The sequence below is a fragment of the Trifolium pratense genome, linkage group LG3 (genome assembly GCF_020283565.1).
Source record: "Trifolium pratense cultivar HEN17-A07 linkage group LG3, ARS_RC_1.1, whole genome shotgun sequence".
NCBI lineage: Eukaryota > Viridiplantae > Streptophyta > Magnoliopsida > Fabales > Fabaceae > Trifolium > Trifolium pratense.
Window position 1 is genome coordinate 11,937,654 of NC_060061.1, and position 17,102 is coordinate 11,954,755.

Below are 17,102 nucleotides of genomic sequence, written 5' to 3' on the forward strand. Positions count from 1 at the left end.
TAAAAAAATATGTGTTTTATGTTATGGTGAGTTTATTAATAAAAGATTTTTGTTGCTACTAAAAAAACGCAAGGGTAATGTTGGTATTATGAAAAGTCTACATCAAAACTCATGTATTCTCTTTATATATAGTATATAATAGATATAGATGAAAAAACCATAAAAAAAAAAATAGGAAGTTAAGGGCAATTATGGAATAATTAAAAAACCATAAAGGAAGTTAAGGGCAAAATGAACCCAAAAAAAAGTCAGCTCAAACTCCCCTATCCCCTTTATATATTATTATAGATAATTTAATAAATGGTGCCAGCGGCCTTCTATTTTGCCACGACCAGCAATATATTTAACTGTTATTTTTTACACATGTATTTAAATATTATTAGTAATTAGTAGTTTTTTGTATATATATTTTATGAAAATAAACTTATTAAAACCCAATTTGATAATTATACATCTAAATGCATTTTACCGTTTATAATTTTTCAATTATTTGTTTATAATTTTTTAAATGTGGTTTTTTTTAATTAAATTAAAAACCCATTATGGTAATTAGTCACCCAAAAAGCAATTCTAATCTAAACTATCCAAACAATATAAATTGGTGAAAATCACTTTTACTAAATGTATCCAAACATAAATCAATTTTATTCAACTCACTTTTAATCAAAATCAATTCTCTCAAACTCAATTCTGTCAAACTCAATTATCTTCACCACCAAACCAAACACACACTTAGTCATGTTATCGTGTGGTTTTAGTGGACTTGATTTTATATATATAGCTTGAAATTCACATGTACTCAGCAGCGGACCTAGGGGTGGGCTGAGGTGGGCCGCGGCCCACCCCCACCCCCAAAAAATAATTTTTTTTATATGTAGGGTATTAATTTAAATGTATTATTAATGATTTTAAGTCACCCGGTATATATATGTACAAATATTAATATAAATATTAATTTAGAGTATATTATTGATGACTATAAGTAATTCGGTACACATATTAGTTCAAGTATTAGTGTAAATGTTAGTTCATAATTAATTGAATTTATAATAATAGATAAAATTAGCAGTTGAACTAGCGTATATAAATATGAAATGACATAAAAAATATGTTTAATTAATATTAAATTTTTAAAGTCCCATATTTTCACATTTGTTGCAATTTTAGTCCTATCTCAATATTTTTTTATTACTTTTTTGTTGTAAAATTAGCGAATTTTAATGGGAAAAAATTGTGAATTTTGGTCTCAAATTTGATATTTCATCTTTAGATTAAATGTTGGAGACAATAAATCACCTTTATAGCCAAAAATCACAATTTTTAGAGTAAAAATATAGTTTGTTGGTACCAAAATAGTAACATGTGAAAATAGAATAGCAAAAAATTCAATTTGAAAATAGATTGACTATTTTTCGGCCCACCCACGATATTTTTTCTAGTTCCGCCACTGCATGTACTCAAGCTGATTTCATGAGAGTGCAACGGCGAAGTGGACTTTATATATACATATTACATTAGTTACGGTTGAACCATGATTAAAATTTTAGAAATCTTTTCTTTAACACTTTGGTTTACAATTTTTTTTTTTAATGTAACTTTGGTTTACAATTTTAGAAACTAGAAAACTTAGCTCAATTATTTCGAAAATTTATTCAATTCTGTAAAACTTTTACATATCAAAAAGATTTGTAGGGTGGAGTTGAAAAATGAAATGATAAAAAGTTAAATGACAAATAGACATTTTCTATGGTTTGTTGGGGGTAAATGGCTAATTGTAGGGGTATAAATTCCCTTCTTAAAACACAGGTTATTATTGACGGTCTTATAAATATCCATGATGCTACGGATGTGATGAGCTAGTCCAAAAGATGAGTGAGAAGAACAATAAGAATTTAAATTCATACCCCTCATTTATAATATATATTCTTTTTTTTTTTTACAATAAAACGCAACAGTCATACCAACTGAGCTGTAGGTAATACAAAGTTGGAATTTAAAATGATATATCTATAGTGCATGAATTCGCTTAAATAAAATAAAACACAAAATACTCTTCATTTTAACAAATTAAAACAAAACGAAAACAATATTCAAATTGGATCTTTCAAAATTCAAAACATTAGGAAATTTTAACACGAAATTTATTTTCGGGATCTTTTAGTCTGAGAGGGGTTTGTGAATTTTGAGAAAATAATTGTTTTTGGTAAGTTAAAGTTAAGTGTATTTTTAGAATATCATCTCTTTAGGGGGTTATATAAAGAGTACAAACGGGGTATGAAGTAAATATTTGAAGAGAATAAGCACCGTAAATCTAATTTACCAAACTTTCGCCATGTAACCAAGCCCAAACTTGAGACCATAGGCAGAAGATGTTTTCTCTTCCCCCTCCCATGAATCTTTTATATCCCCCAATATTTCAATTTTGTCCTTGTAGGAAAATTCGGTTCGCAGAAACCGAATTTTTTCTAGTGCAAATTCAGAGTAAATTTCGATTTTTAGAAACTAAAATTTGTTTTCAAGGCAAAAAAAAATTTCGGTTTCTACGAACCGAAGTTTTTTCAAGGGCAAAATTGAAAACTCAGGAGGGATAAAAGATTCACGGGGAGTGGTGAGAGAAAATATCTAGGCAGAAATCACGGTCCTAAATAGACAAGACTGGCTTACCTTCTAGTTAGACAAAAGATAAAATAAATTCCTACCTTAACACACAACTTCGAGCTACGTTGCTGATTTTTATTTATTTTTATAAAACATTGCATGTAATTATTTGATTCCATGATTTGGTAGTAGGATATAAAATGTAAACCAACATTTGACATATATATGATAAATGGTTGAGTCTCTTTTACCGAAGTTTGCAGAGGATATATTAGTTCAATAAAATTAAGTCATGTTAATAGCAATTCTTCAAAGAAGAAGTTATTAATCTCAAAGGCCTGATCTAGTCATAAAAAGATAGGTCGTTGGAGATATTCGCATTTGATTCTCATCACTAGTTTTTTTGGAGCGATTTAAATAAAAATTATCAGTCACTCTTAGAAGAAAAATTCTTTTAAGTAAAAAATACAACTTAAAACTTACACACATAACTGCAAGATTCTAAGTTCACACCTAAGTAAAAATATTCAGTCTAATAATATCAGAATTTCAGTCAAAAATTATTTGTTTGTGATAGACAGACTTAAAATTTCAGTCAAAAATACAACTTCAAATTTACACACATAACTTCAACCAGCAATGCAAATATTGTTAGATGGTACATTTTCACCCAAATTTAAATCCGACACATTACATTTGTTTTTGATAGTTTCTATTGGTATATATATGCCAATTCATATAATGACAAATAAATAACTATTTTAATTAAATCAAAATTAAAATTCTTTTTGTATATGAAGTATTGAACAGATTTGGGTCGTATTGGGCCAGTAGAAAAGGTTAATGAGAAGCACAATAGTTTGGGCTTTAGGTCAAATTCGGGTACCCGATTTAACGAGTTGGGTTTATATAAGAAATCGCAACCATTTTTGAAGCGAATACCAAGGAGGCGAGGAAGAAGAAACCCTCTCGGCGGTAACAACAACTCGCAAATCAACCACATCAATGGTTCGTTCTACTTTCTTTCGATAATTTGCTGCATAGAAATGAATCGTTATCGTGCATCAGTAATGTTGATTTTTACGTATATGAATTTTGTGTATTGTGGCATTTTCAGGCGAAGCAGATCCACGAGATCAAGGATTTTCTTCTGACGGCGCGTAGAAAGGACGCGAGATCAGTGAAAATCAAGAGAAGCAAGGATGTGGTGAAGTTCAAGGTTCGTTGCTCGAAGTATTTGTATACACTCTGTGTGTTTGATACTGACAAAGCTGATAAGTTGAAGCAATCTCTTCCTCCTGGTTTGAATGTTCAAGATCTGTAGATCAGATTCCACCGTTTAGTTCTGTTTTACTTTTATGAAACTTCAATGTTGAAACCCTAGGTTTTTTTGACTGTGTTATGTATTGGTAATTGCTATTGTTATATGATGATGATGATTGTTATGTTGCTGCTATGAGATTTGAAGATGTTTGGTTTTCATGAAGATGTTTGATGATTGTTATGTGCACTTGCCCTTATAATTACACTGAATTATGTCAATTTTTTTAAATTATTATCGGTGTCCCTGCTTTGTAGGGTATGATATTATGCATGTGTTAGTGGAGTTGAGAGACTTTTCGGCATTTTATATAATATATGGTTATGGTAATTGAATAGACCTCCAAAACTTTATCTAAGGTTGTAATTGTGGACTGCAGCATAACTGTGGTTGAGGTGTTATTGGCAACAATGTCGAACATAGTCCTCTTTGTTTTATTTTTGTCAGTCATTGTGTGAATTTTGATCAGGGGGCTTGTTTAAAATTCCTTAGATGATTGACTTAGATGTCTCTTTGAGTGAAGCTATATATACACTTGGTTGTAGAATTTGATTCTAGTTAAGACAGGCATTTGTTACTTTCGTTGACTTAGATGTCTCGTGGTATACTCCATACATATACAACTGGTTGAAGAGTTTGATTCTAATTTTAAGACAATAATGTTAGCTTGTTTGCAGTTTAGTTTTTTTTGTATTTCTAGTTCTTTTTGTTGGTTCAATTTCCTCTTCTGTCAAATTTAATATCTTATCCAATCTGTCCCATTCCCTCCATTTGAATTATACCGACTCCTCCACTTTCTTCAGTCAGAACTATTATATGGGCTTTGTGTTTTATTAGTAGTTAGAATATTTTTATTAGTGTTATTAAGAGTCATAATAATATTGATTTATGAAATGAGTCGAAAATTGGTGGATTTTTTTTAGAAAATTCATAGATAAGATAGATCGAAATAATTCATTGATATATTGATACCCTTACCTGTGATTACTGTTCCGGGTTATCATTAACAAAAAGTCTTCCTGATAAATAAATTTTGAATTCTGGGGATGGATGCTTTACTTTGGCCCTATAACAAAGTCAGCTATTTCAACAATTATATTTATAAGTTCGTTGATCTTGATAACAAATACTGGTATTTCATTCCTAAATGATTTCTACAGTCAAATGATTAGTTGTGCCCTGCTAATAGCGTACAATGTTTGGTCATGAAAATTAAACTTCAACATTGTTTTTTCATACTAAAAATTATAAATTTTATTTGTTTTTAAATTTTGAATTGGTCTGTTTATATTATATTTTATTTATTTGGTATATCAAAGTAAGTGATCATTTGATTTTGTCACCAATTGTGTTCCTCCACCAAGCAAAACTCTTTCAATCACCTTAGCTATAATGATTTTCAACAAAAATGAGGCACATTAACTGTCTGTATTCTCTACAGAGAATGGTAGATTATGAGTTTGCTATGATGTGTAATACTCCATCCGGACCTGTTAAACACATACACGTGGGTGTTTCCGTTCCTATTTTTATTCCAAGCAACTTGACCCCATAAGCATTCGTGACCGGTTTAGGTTTGGAGGTCCTTGCGTTTTTCGAGTTTTGACTCATTTTTGCAGGAGATTGATGTAGGCTTAACTCATCTCAACCATCATTTCCGTGACAACAACTTGACTTCCTCCACAACAGACGCTACCTGTGTTGAACTGTTATCGAAAATTACCGAATTTTGCATGATATCTGTGGACACATTTTTAGAGTATTGTTGAGGCTACTTTGTAGTACACAAGTCAATGCCCTAATCATATATCAACATACTTGGTCTATTTGATGAATTTGAATCCAGGTTTCAAGCCAAGTTTGGGCGGAAGATGCCTGTTTAGTATATGTGTAGTTGTTTTTTTTTTTTTGGGGTACAAAGTATCTGTGTACTTACTATTAGCACGAATACAAGGTGAAATAATATATATTTGGGATAATTACACTCACCTCCCCTAAAGTCATCATAAATAACACTAACACCCCCTCTAGTTTTGAACTAAACACTACCCTTATTTCTTGTTTAAAGCAACAAATACCTCCCCTCTATCTAACACCGTTAGTTGTCCATTATCTACTAACTTTCTATTTTTTTTTCTTCCTTTGTGTGCGACTGAAATTAACTTCTCATCTTTTCCTCCCACTCTCACTCTCAAAAGCAATTGTATACAACAATGATGAAGATGAATTCTCTTTGTCTCTGAACCAAACTTATTTGCTTTCTCTTTGTCCCTGAACCAAACTTATTTGCTTCCATATGGATTTTCTTCCATAGAAATAGTATGAGTAGAAAAGAGTAATTGGTATTTGCTCCGATTTGAAATTTCTCACATTGAAATATTATTATGGATTGAAGCAACTGGGATGAACTCTCTTGAACAGAAAACATGCATTAGGCCTTATTCTACCGTTAACAATAACTGATTTATACTTGTTTTTTTTTTACTCCTCAACTTCTCGATTTGGTCGGTCGGTGTTATTGAACTTGGCCTCTTCCAATTTAAGAGGTTGAGTGAGAGGGGGAGTAACTGAGTAATTAACGGAGTTAACGGGAGGGGAGGTTAGTGTTTGATGGAAAACTAGAGGGGATGTTAGTGTTATTTAAGAAAACCTCAAGGGAGGTTAGTGTAATTTACCCTATATATTTTGGTACAAAAAGTGAAATATATATTAATTGGATATTGCCATTAAAAAAATATAATTCATGGCAGTTATTTTGGACCAACTTTATGTAAATAGATAAATTATTGTAAGATTGCAACTCCGGTTTAATTTTTATTGGAAATAATGTTTTCAGTTTTTATTTTTCTCACGGTAAAACTCTGGATTACCGAAGCCAGTCAGATAGGGAGAGGAGGTGACTTTGCATGGTATTGTTCATTCAGTTTTTAAGCTCATTCAAGGCCATCACTCCTAGTGACGTGAGCAGTGATTGTGGTCCTCCTAGGCTCGATTTCATTTTCCAATTCAGTGTTAGAACTAGAAGAGTCAAGTTCATACTTTAGGAATTTGAACCATTGGTGGCTGTTTCCAATAGGAGTATAATATTCCAAATTTACCTTAGCAGCCTTGTGGGAACTTGTAATATACTACGAATAAAACTCAGCCCAATGCATTTATTTGGCCCAATGCTTAGTTTGGTGGCTAGTGAAAAAGGATAGTCAAGTCAATAAAAGGAAGCTAGCTTAAATCTTGGGGTTTGATGCAGTAATTATTTTGTTGTGATTAAGTTAAGTATGTGAAGTTATAAGTTATACTTATACCTGTAATTTTCAACTTTCTTTTTGACAAATAATTAGAACTTCTTAATTGTATTATGTAGTACTAGTATTAGTTTTGTTTATGTTTTTGAAAATAGTGTATGAACCTTCATTATCTGTTAACCTTATGTTGATTTAGCTTTGTTTACTTATCATTTATATTGAGACACTTATATATTAAAGCAAACAATTCAATTCTGCCCTTTAAAAATGAAAAAACAGATTTCTTAACATTGTCACTCAGCAAACTTGCAATAAGGTGTTTGAAAATTACAAGCTTTGGTATCAAAAGAAAAGCAATTTTGGAATGAGATGAATTTTCATCTAATTGCAATGTTATATATTACAGCCAACCACAACATATAATGTAATTGGAATAGGGCAATTTCCCTGTTTGGCGTATGTATTCTGCTTGCGCTGCAGTTTTTTCTGCTTCTCTATTTTTTCTAGCTTCAGCTTCTGCGCGTTTTTCTTCGGATCTTTGCCTCGCCATAGCAATCTTTTTCACCATTTTTGCATGTGTTTGTGCTCTCATTTGCTCAACTTTAGCCTATATTGCATATAGTTTTAATCAGTGACAAAGTAAACATTGTTACGTAAATAAATACATTTTACTTGCAATATAAAACAATGGCCAAAGAAACATATGGATTTTATAACATATTGAATATGAGAAATAGAGTAGTGTATTATGGACAATGCCTAATTACACTCACAAACTTCTCATATGAGTTGAAATAAGGTTTTGTATTATGGACAATGCCTAATTAGGTTTTGAAATCTAGACCTCCTGATTAGTACTCCTTCGGTGTCCCTTAGCTCGCCAACCGAGTTGCCTACTTGGAACAGTTGAAATTAGCTATTGCTTCTCAATTTTTGTAGAAGCTCTCATTTAACTTTCCCGTAAACATTTATAAGTTTGTGTGAATTTTTTCGTAAGTGCACAACATTTATTTGAATAGCTCTCATTAGTCGGAGCTAATCTAAACTCTGCCTTAATTTCCTCTAATCACGTTTAAGTCCAACCAATATAGACTGAAAAAGTATAACTACCTCGGTTCTTCTCATTTCTGCTTCTAATTTGGCCTTTTGTTGACTTTCCCATGCTTGAATTTTGATTTCCTCGCGCTTAAATCTGCAAGATTTAGCATATGTTATAATTACATCACAAAATTTATAAACATTATATGGTTTTATAATTAATCTCAATCAAGTTTACTTCAGTCTAGAGATAATGTGTAAAATACAAACCTTGCAGTATGCTTAGATTTTTCAGCTTCCTCCCACAAAGCAGCGCGTTTTTCAAATTCAATTCTCTCCTGTTCTTGAGTATCCTTGTCGCGGACAGAAGATTTTGTATTTCCCTGGTCATCTTTACTTGCCCATGCTGCAATACTCGTCTTCCCAAGCTGCATACCAAGGGCTGCAATCTCTCTCCTTGTCTTTATCTTCATTTCTTCTTCAGACAATTGCTTTTTGCTGTTCTCATTTCGAAACTGTCGATCCTCGTCAGTTGTGTAGCCCAAAGGTGTTGGAGCTGGTCCACCTCTCCTAGGAGTTGACGGCATTGATGAAATCGGGCTGCGTATTGGAGTTGCCGACCCAACTGGAGTAGCCGTCTGCGAAGGTTCTTGACTTGGTACCGGAGTCATCTCAGTTCCCATATCTCTCATGGCAACAGATCTTATACCAGGAATTGCTGCATCATAAGAACAAATTAATCTTATTATCTATTATCCTTCAGTCACCTATGGATAAAATCAATGTATTGCCACAAGAAGTGCAAAGGAACAAGGATATACAAACAGCACTTCATGTTTCACTCGGATATTTATAAGCAAAATGTATAAGTATTATATAGTAGAATGGGATCTTCAGCATACCTGTTTGATCATCTATACTTGTTGTGCAAGATAAATCCACATCATCTACTTCTTTTAAATCTTTGCTTTGGGGAAAAGATTCCAGTACTGGAGTTTTTCCATTAGCTTGACCTGAAACCGAATGAGCATCGGACGGAGCAAAAGAGAATCTCTCAAATCCCATATGTGATGTTGGTTGACAGTAATCAACTCGTTTTGTTTCTGCAACCTTGCTCGTTAGGAGCTTATGGTCAAAATTACCTGACTCAGGAACAACCCTCGCCATACTTGTTGGCAACCGATTTGCTTGGCCATGTACACTGTTCTTTCTAGGTTGTATATGTTGCCTATTCATTATCCATTTTTCGGCATCATTCCACTTAGAAGGAATAGGTCTCAACAGAGATCTACTTACATGGTTGTTCACTGGTCTCTCTCCTTTATCGAACTCAAAACTGGATGAGCTAGCTTGGCTGTCGTAATCAAGATTGTCATCTTCTGTTGTCCTCACCGGATAAATTGTGCTTGAACTACCAGTGTCAACCTTATGGAAATGCTGCATTTTTACGCGTCCTGTGTCACCGTTTTCCCTGGGCATTGTATCCTTTGGTTCATAAGAAGACTGGTCATTCTGTCTCCGGTCCAGTACTGCATCACTCGATGGCTTTATTGACAAAACTTCTAAGCTTGGAGAAGTAACTGGAATGAATATGTTTAAGTTAGTTCTGAAAAATACAAAATCCAACAATCCCACACACACAAACACAACACAACATACACAATCTGTGATAAATGCTGTTTAGTACATAGTAAAAATGTATATGCATTTGCGAAGCACTGACACAAACACGATCCTAACACTTTGAGAAAATGGAAAAATTGAATGTAACCACATATGTCAGAGTCGGACACAAACACGTGTTAGACACCAAACACACATTTAATCTGAAGCGTTGGTGCTACATAGATATGCATTAATAAATAAATTGCAATAGCCAACCTTCATCATCAAGGTTGTCAATGTCGGAGGAAAGTAAGCTATTGACAAATTCAGGATCATCAAGCCTTGAAGGGGAGGTTCTTGAAGAGTTACTGTTGGATCCATCCTTTTTCCTAGGCCCTAACAACTTCATCCTCAGTTTACTGGGAGAAATCATTCCAGTCTGCAGGTTTAAAAAGAACAAATACCATATTTAACCTCATCAAACATCTAGAACAACAAAATTTATCAATTTTTATGTAAAGCCCAAATTGAAACACACTACATACACAAAGAGGGTAATTGAATCATACTTTTTCTCTCACTATTCCCACGCACCAAACAAATAATTATGACAAATTTAAGCTTTCTTTTTTTTTTGGTAGAAAAATTTAAGCTTTCTATTGACCACAAAAGTAGAGAAAGCAAAAAGTATAATTTTTGAAATAATGAAAAGAAAAAAAAATCACTAGGAGGGAATTAATTTAACAAAGCCCATAAAGAAACATAATTGATGACTATTCTAGAAGCAGAAACTTCAAATTTGAACCCCAAATAATAATAATAATAGTAATAATGATTATACTAAAATTTAATAATTTATGAGAGAAATATAGAACATTTTTCAGCAACCCAGTTTATGAAACTGAAAAAAGATTCAAATTTTGACAAGTAAAAAACATGAACTTAAATGAAACTAACACCCCACAAAATAAAATCAACAAAGAAAAAGGAATATTGGTAACAAACCTGAGGTTTCAGTATCCTCTCATAGTCCATTGGATCTCTCTCTCTCTAATGAATTGGGAAGGTACTAGCTATAATGCAACAAAGAAAAGGATGGTGGAGAAAGAGTTGAATTGCAACTTTACTTGTAAACTTTGACTAGTAAATGAATGATGATAGCAACAACAACAATAATAATAATAACAGCACATGAGAGAAGAGAGAGAGAGGTGAAGAAGAAATGTGAATGGAGAAAGAAGAAGTGTTGTGTTGTGTTTGGGTAAAATGAAGAAAATGTTGAACAGAAATGGGTTTTGTACAGTACTACTAGGGGAGGATGGATGATTACTGTATCTAACTATGACATTGCCACGTCATCTTCTTTGTGGGCACCAGGAATCACCTTAGTCCAAAAAACATCACTCTTGTCCTTTCTGTCCAGGAATCACCCTATTCCGAATGTGTTTTTTATTTTAAACAAAAATGATAACGAGAGCGTTCTCGAAAACTTTTTAAATATCTTAAATAGTAAGATTTTGTGTATTTTTATGGAAATGTTGAAGTTAATATATTGAAAATTAAAATATTTTATTTTTTAAATAAATTATTTTATTAAATAAAATGTTTAAAGAGTGTCTGAAGCGATCGTTTGCAATACTTTTTTTTTCTTGTAATTTGAACACTTGTTATCAAGTTTATGTTTTTTTATATCAAACAACTCATTTTTTAATTTATTCAATAATTGATGTATTAGCTATAATATAAAAATTAAGTATTTATTATAAAAAATTAACTATTTATTATAAAAAAAACCGAAAGTAGTATATCTATAATTAAATAAATATTAAATTCAAGTGATCTATTAACTCTATCAAAATTTAAATTTGATTTTTAGATGGAATATTTTTTGTCAAGTTTTCACTTAATTTTCATTTGAACTGCAAATTACTAGAGACATGTTCCTTTTAAGAATAAGATGGTGTTAATGGCTAAAGCTATGCATGCAAATTTTGTCCATTTTATAATACAAATAATATTTAGTAGAGTATTTTTGTCTCTTATGTTCAACCAATCTTATGTTCAACCAAGATGATGAAGATTGAAGACTCTAGAGATATTGTTAGACTATATACAATGGTTTTAACACCAAAACATCTTCAACACTCACTTTTTCACTCCACATCATTTTCTCTTTCTTCCACCTAATCATTCAACACACATTCAACTTTTACCCTCTCCAATGGTTTTTCTATTCAACACCCTACCCCACCACTTTCTCTACCCCACCACTTTCTATTTCATATTCTTATTTAAATTTTAATTTTTGTTTTTATGATTAAATAAAATTATAATTATCGATTAAAATTAAATTAAAATAATACACTTAACAAAATTTATTTAAATATTTTTTTTATTTTCTTAATTTAAAATGCAATACATCACACAAATAACGTAATTAGTACGATACAAATTAACTTAAAATGCAATACAACACACAAGTTACGTAATTAATACGATGCAAATTAACTTAAAATACGAAACAACACACAAATAACATATAGAAGAATTGTTGGGATCCATTTCACTAATAAAAGATTAAAACTTCAAAAGAAAGACTAATTAGAAAGATAATAATAGATTAAGATAGTGAAAAATTTGGTTTTTTTTTTCTGTGTCCAAATGAAATGAACCAAGTCTCTATTTGTAGAGAAAAAAAATCACGAATTTTGGTAAAAAAATAAAAAAAATAAAAAATTAATTTGCAATGAGATAATTGAGTTCAAAGGATAAAAATCATAAAAATCCACCGGACCAATCAGCAGCAGTCACGTCGCTGCCTTTTATCCAAAGCAGCTTCTCTCTCCGCGTTGAAGAAGAAGCCACGCGTGCTGTCTGCGCGTGTTGCACACGCGCCTGTCTGGCCGAATCATGAAGCGCCAGCTGTCCCCCGTGGCAGCATTCAACACAGCTGAATATCTTCATCATCTCTTTCATTCACATCAGTTTAAACACTTCCCTTGCAATGGTTTCAACACTTCCCTTGCTGTTGAAAGACACATTCAACACACCATTGTAACTAGTCTTATATTGGAGTCCATGTTGGAATATGTAATTCACCACTTTTCAATATTTAGATTTAGTTTGATAAAAATAGTGTATAATTGATAAATTAATTTATAGTTGATCGATGATGACTGGTGGCTGATAGGTTAATTAAAGTATTTGCTAAACTTAGCGGTTCAATTAATTGGTAAAATTAATTTTACACTAACATTCTATAAGAGTAAAACATTTCTCCTTAAGTCAAAAACAAATAAATAAAACATTTCTCCATGTTATGCACCAAAAAAAAAAATTCTCCATGTCAAACAATTAAAGTGAGATATAGTGGGCGACTCGGAATACACTGTTGCTATTTTCTCTATTAGTTAACAATGCTACATTTTTTTTTATTAAATAGTCTTAGTGACTAGAAATTTTGACTCTTAAGATAGATAAGTAGATGATCGATTTCAAACCATGACCCACTACATACATAATGTAATATCATGTCAAATGAACTAAGTTCATGGAGTTAACAATGCCACTTTATTGTTTATTAAAATAATTATAAAAATATTATAGGCAAATAATAAATAAAGTGTAAAAATATTTTAACCTTAACATGTTTTATATTAGAAATTCATATAAATATTTTAAGAATTGTCCGCATCCTAAACGATACGCATAAGGGAATATTATTTTATGTACAGTACCTTTTTTCTTTCTTTCTCAAATACCTAAATTAGTTTTCTTTTTAAAAAGACAAATCCCTACAGTACCTAGAGACATAAAATACTGTAATGACATCCATTACTTGCTTTTGTGTTTTTTAACGATGGAAAAGAATATTACTTTTAAATACTTTAAAGATGTGGAGAAAAATTAATATGTATTCCGACGCACATGTTATTATACATTAGACAGCAATTTTGTATTAGAAATTATATATATTTTTGTTTAAAAGTCAAAATTTATTTTATTGAAGGCATAATTACTATATAAAAAATTCTTAAAATGTATGTACCTTAATATGACCCTAAAAATATCTATGAACATATTTAAGTAGTTTAATAGTATAAACTCAACACTTTAAATGTAAAGAATTGAAGAACATAAGAATTTCTCAAAGTATTTTTTTGGATAGCTATTGGTGAAATTAAATCGTAACTTTAATGAGAAAAATTTGAAGAAAAAAAATACACTAAAAGGAAATTATATTTATCAATTTGATTTCTTAAAAAAAAAAATAGTTTGTCTCTCTTTTTCTTTTATTTTTAACTGAAATTCACGATTTTTTTTAAGAAACAAAAACGGGATATATTAAAACCAACAAAAAAAAAAGTTAATATATTAAAGATAAAAGTTGGATCAAGTATATATATTTTAGTATATAGATGAAATGACAAGTTATTGGAAACTCACACACTAAATATATTAATTTTGTTGATAATTTTTATTTTGATGTTAAAAAATAGAGAGAGTGCATATTTTAAATCAATTGTTAGAGATATCACATTTAATATATAGAAATCGTACTTCATCCCACTCATTCAAAATGGAATTTCTAGAAAGAGAATATACTGCATGTGTCATTTTCTTAGGGATTTTTTCATACAAATGAACTCAAATTTTAAAGACACATGAGAAGTGAGTACCCAATTCATCAAAACGAAAACATCCCATACCAGTGTTAATGCACAACGCCAATGGTCGGATTCAATTACTTTATTTATTTATTTATTTTTCAATTACTTTATTTATGTTCTCACCTAAAATAAGATATCATAATCTTCGTATTTAAAATGAGATACTATCATGCTACTACTAGTCAGTAGTCGGCGTTCAAAGTTGAAATAGAAACAGAATTGAATAGTGGTGGGCTGGTGGTGGCCACAAATTATCCCGATAATCTCGGCAGAAAAACCCTTTCTTAATCAAAAATTAAAAATAACATTATTTAGTTTTTGGTAGATAATAGTGAACGAACTACTAAAAGACTCACAATGAAAAATGTCGAAATTCAAATTCCAATTACGGTAATTGCTTTAATAATTTTAATAATTTTAATTAATTAAATTAAAAGTTATAGACAACTAAAAATGATATTTAAAAAACACAAAAAAGACAAACTCGTTAAAATTTCATCCGCGAGTGGTTTTTTTTTTACAGTTTATTTGAATGTTTATAAAGTAAAGTAAAAGACGATACTTTGTCCCACAAAAGCCATTGTATTAAAATATTTGTTTTTTTAAAAGATAAATTTAGAGCATTAAAAAATTAAAGTGGCTAAGAGGCATTAATGATCCGTTTGGTTGAGCGGAAAGAAAAAAAATTATAGATTCCAATGTATGAGCTTACACTAAAGTGAGTATAAATTCATCCATTGAAATCCGTGATTTTCTTTACTTCCTCTTTCTTTCCACTCAACCAAACTGAGCCTTAGTGATCTTTATTAGCACCAATCCTCTGTCTCGTAACTCATATATATATATATATATATATATATATATATATATATATATATATATATATATATATATATCAATTAGTGAATGAATCGACGGTCAACACGAAAAGAACAATTGAAAAGTTCATGTACCAACAACTTCCTAAAAGCCAGGAATCATTAAAAAACTCTTTCGACCAAGGGTTTGTTTAGTAAAATTAAGTTATAAGTTAGCTGATTGCTGAAAAGCTAGCAAATTAAAATTAAAATATTTGATAAAATTAGCTTTTAAAATGGTTAATAAATATAAAATGACATAATTGATAGTGAGTAGTTTCTTTTTTTAGAGTGATAATTATTAAATTAAAGGGTAAAAATGGAATAAAGTGTAAAAAACTATAAGTTATAAGCTCAAATGCTACTTGAAATAGCATATGAAAAAAAACTATAAACGAGTAAAAAAAACTTGTTACCAAACACCTCTACTTTTTTGAAACAAGCTTATAAGCTCATATAATAAGCTATAAGCTAGCTTATTTGTGTTACCAAACACACACCAAGCAGTCCAACATCAAACTGGAGAATTATGAGGATATAAAAACAATCTAAAATCAATGAATTGATGCAGATATTAAGGGGAACCAACACGTTGGAGGCGAACCCAAAATCAAGAAACCTGCAGATAAGATATCAAGAAATCTGAATAATTTAGAGTATCGCAGAACAAGCATGCCAACCAAACCAAGCCGTAAAAATTTGATAATGACAAATGAATCCGACCGCCAACACAGTAACAAATTCACTAATCAGCAACTCGCTACAAGCAACAGCAAGAAATCATGCCCATTTTTAACCAAACACCAAAGCACCGATTCTGAAGACGACGAAGAAACAAACCAACAAGTCATAACTAAACAATAGAATCATATCGAACTCACATAAAACCACCCAGAGACGATGTTGCGACAACAACGAAGGAAAGAAGCGGCGCGTCAAAAACCACCTTTATCGGATAACCCATGGACCACCAAACGATCCTCACAGGTTCAGAAGCAACCCTAGCAGAGGTAAAAAGGTGATGCGGAGGTACGATCTTGTCAAGTAGTTAGTAATTGGAGATTAATCATTTAACGGTGAATAAGTGATGTGTCTAATATTCATGCCCGACCCTAAGTGGGTTGCAAGTTGAGCGACGACATCAGACCTCTAAATTTTGGAGGCCTCAACTCAAAATTGTAAGGTCGTATAATAATAATCATATATTGTTAGTATTTATAAAATAACAAATGTAGTCAATAGATTAATTTTAAGATGATGATGATGATAATAATAATAATAATAATAATAATAATAATAATAATAATAATATATTACCAGTGTTAATTTTGAGATCCTATAATAATTACAAGATTCTTAATTAGGAATTTTCTCACATCCTTTCTTCATAAGCATGCGTCATGAAATCGAATTCATGACCAAGTATTTAAGGGAACGAAGACTCTTACTACTATAACCAATTCATTGTTGGATGTTTCTTATGTTACTTTTAAATAAAAGATGATTTTTTTTTTTTTTTATTTTTAACATTTTTTTATATAGGATTTAGTTTTAATTTTTAAACCGGACCTCCAAATAGTCGGGACCGGTCATGCTAATATTCAAACTTTGTTTAAGATATAATTATAATTTGAAGTATCCTTAACATTCGCCATTAGAGCACAAGTTAGCAAGACTATAGAATAAATTCTATGATACATACATGAAAGAGAAATACTTGCATGATCCATTAATATTTGGTCAGATATATAACAACACATCATTTAATTGT

The 17,102-nt window shown here is 30.9% G+C and overlaps 2 protein-coding genes across 3 annotated transcripts; one reads left to right on the plus strand and one right to left on the minus strand.

Annotated features, from left to right (window-relative positions):
- The first annotated feature begins 3,458 nt into the window (after positions 1-3,458).
- On the plus strand, positions 3,459-4,150 carry LOC123914322 (60S ribosomal protein L38-like). The gene is made up of 2 exons (XM_045965427.1): positions 3,459-3,606; positions 3,716-4,150. Exons 1-2 carry the CDS (start codon positions 3,604-3,606, stop codon positions 3,920-3,922), a joined length of 210 nt encoding a protein of 69 aa, XP_045821383.1. The 5' UTR covers positions 3,459-3,603; the 3' UTR covers positions 3,923-4,150.
- Positions 4,151-7,429: 3,279 nt separating this feature from the next.
- LOC123914323 lies at positions 7,430-11,103 on the minus strand. 2 transcript variants are annotated; one of them, XM_045965429.1, is made up of 7 exons: positions 10,810-11,067; positions 10,081-10,243; positions 9,342-9,779; positions 9,102-9,212; positions 8,470-8,917; positions 8,272-8,353; positions 7,430-7,768 (listed from the first exon to the last, which is right to left on the minus strand). In XM_045965429.1, the coding sequence occupies exons 1-7, from the start codon at positions 10,837-10,839 to the stop codon at positions 7,562-7,564; spliced, it is 1,479 nt and encodes a 492-aa protein (XP_045821385.1). In that variant the 5' UTR covers positions 10,840-11,067; the 3' UTR covers positions 7,430-7,561. The 2 variants fall into 2 exon arrangements, with proteins under 2 accessions (XP_045821385.1, XP_045821384.1); XM_045965428.1 differs by having other exon boundaries at positions 9,102-9,779; positions 10,810-11,103.
- Between the last annotated feature and the right edge of the window lie 5,999 nt (positions 11,104-17,102).

What these genes read in the sequence shown, in the direction of transcription:
- LOC123914323 (XM_045965428.1), bottom strand. Translation starts at nt 10,839, where the DNA reads ATGGACTATGAGAGGATACTGAAACCTCAG. An exon ending in AAGTATAGATGATCAAACAG is followed by an intron (nt 8,918 to 9,101) that starts GTATGCTGAAGA and finishes CTTATGATGCAG; the next exon opens with CAATTCCTGGTATAAGATCT. An exon ending in AAATCTAAGCATACTGCAAG is followed by an intron (nt 8,354 to 8,469) that starts GTTTGTATTTTA and finishes TAAATCTTGCAG; the next exon opens with ATTTAAGCGCGAGGAAATCA.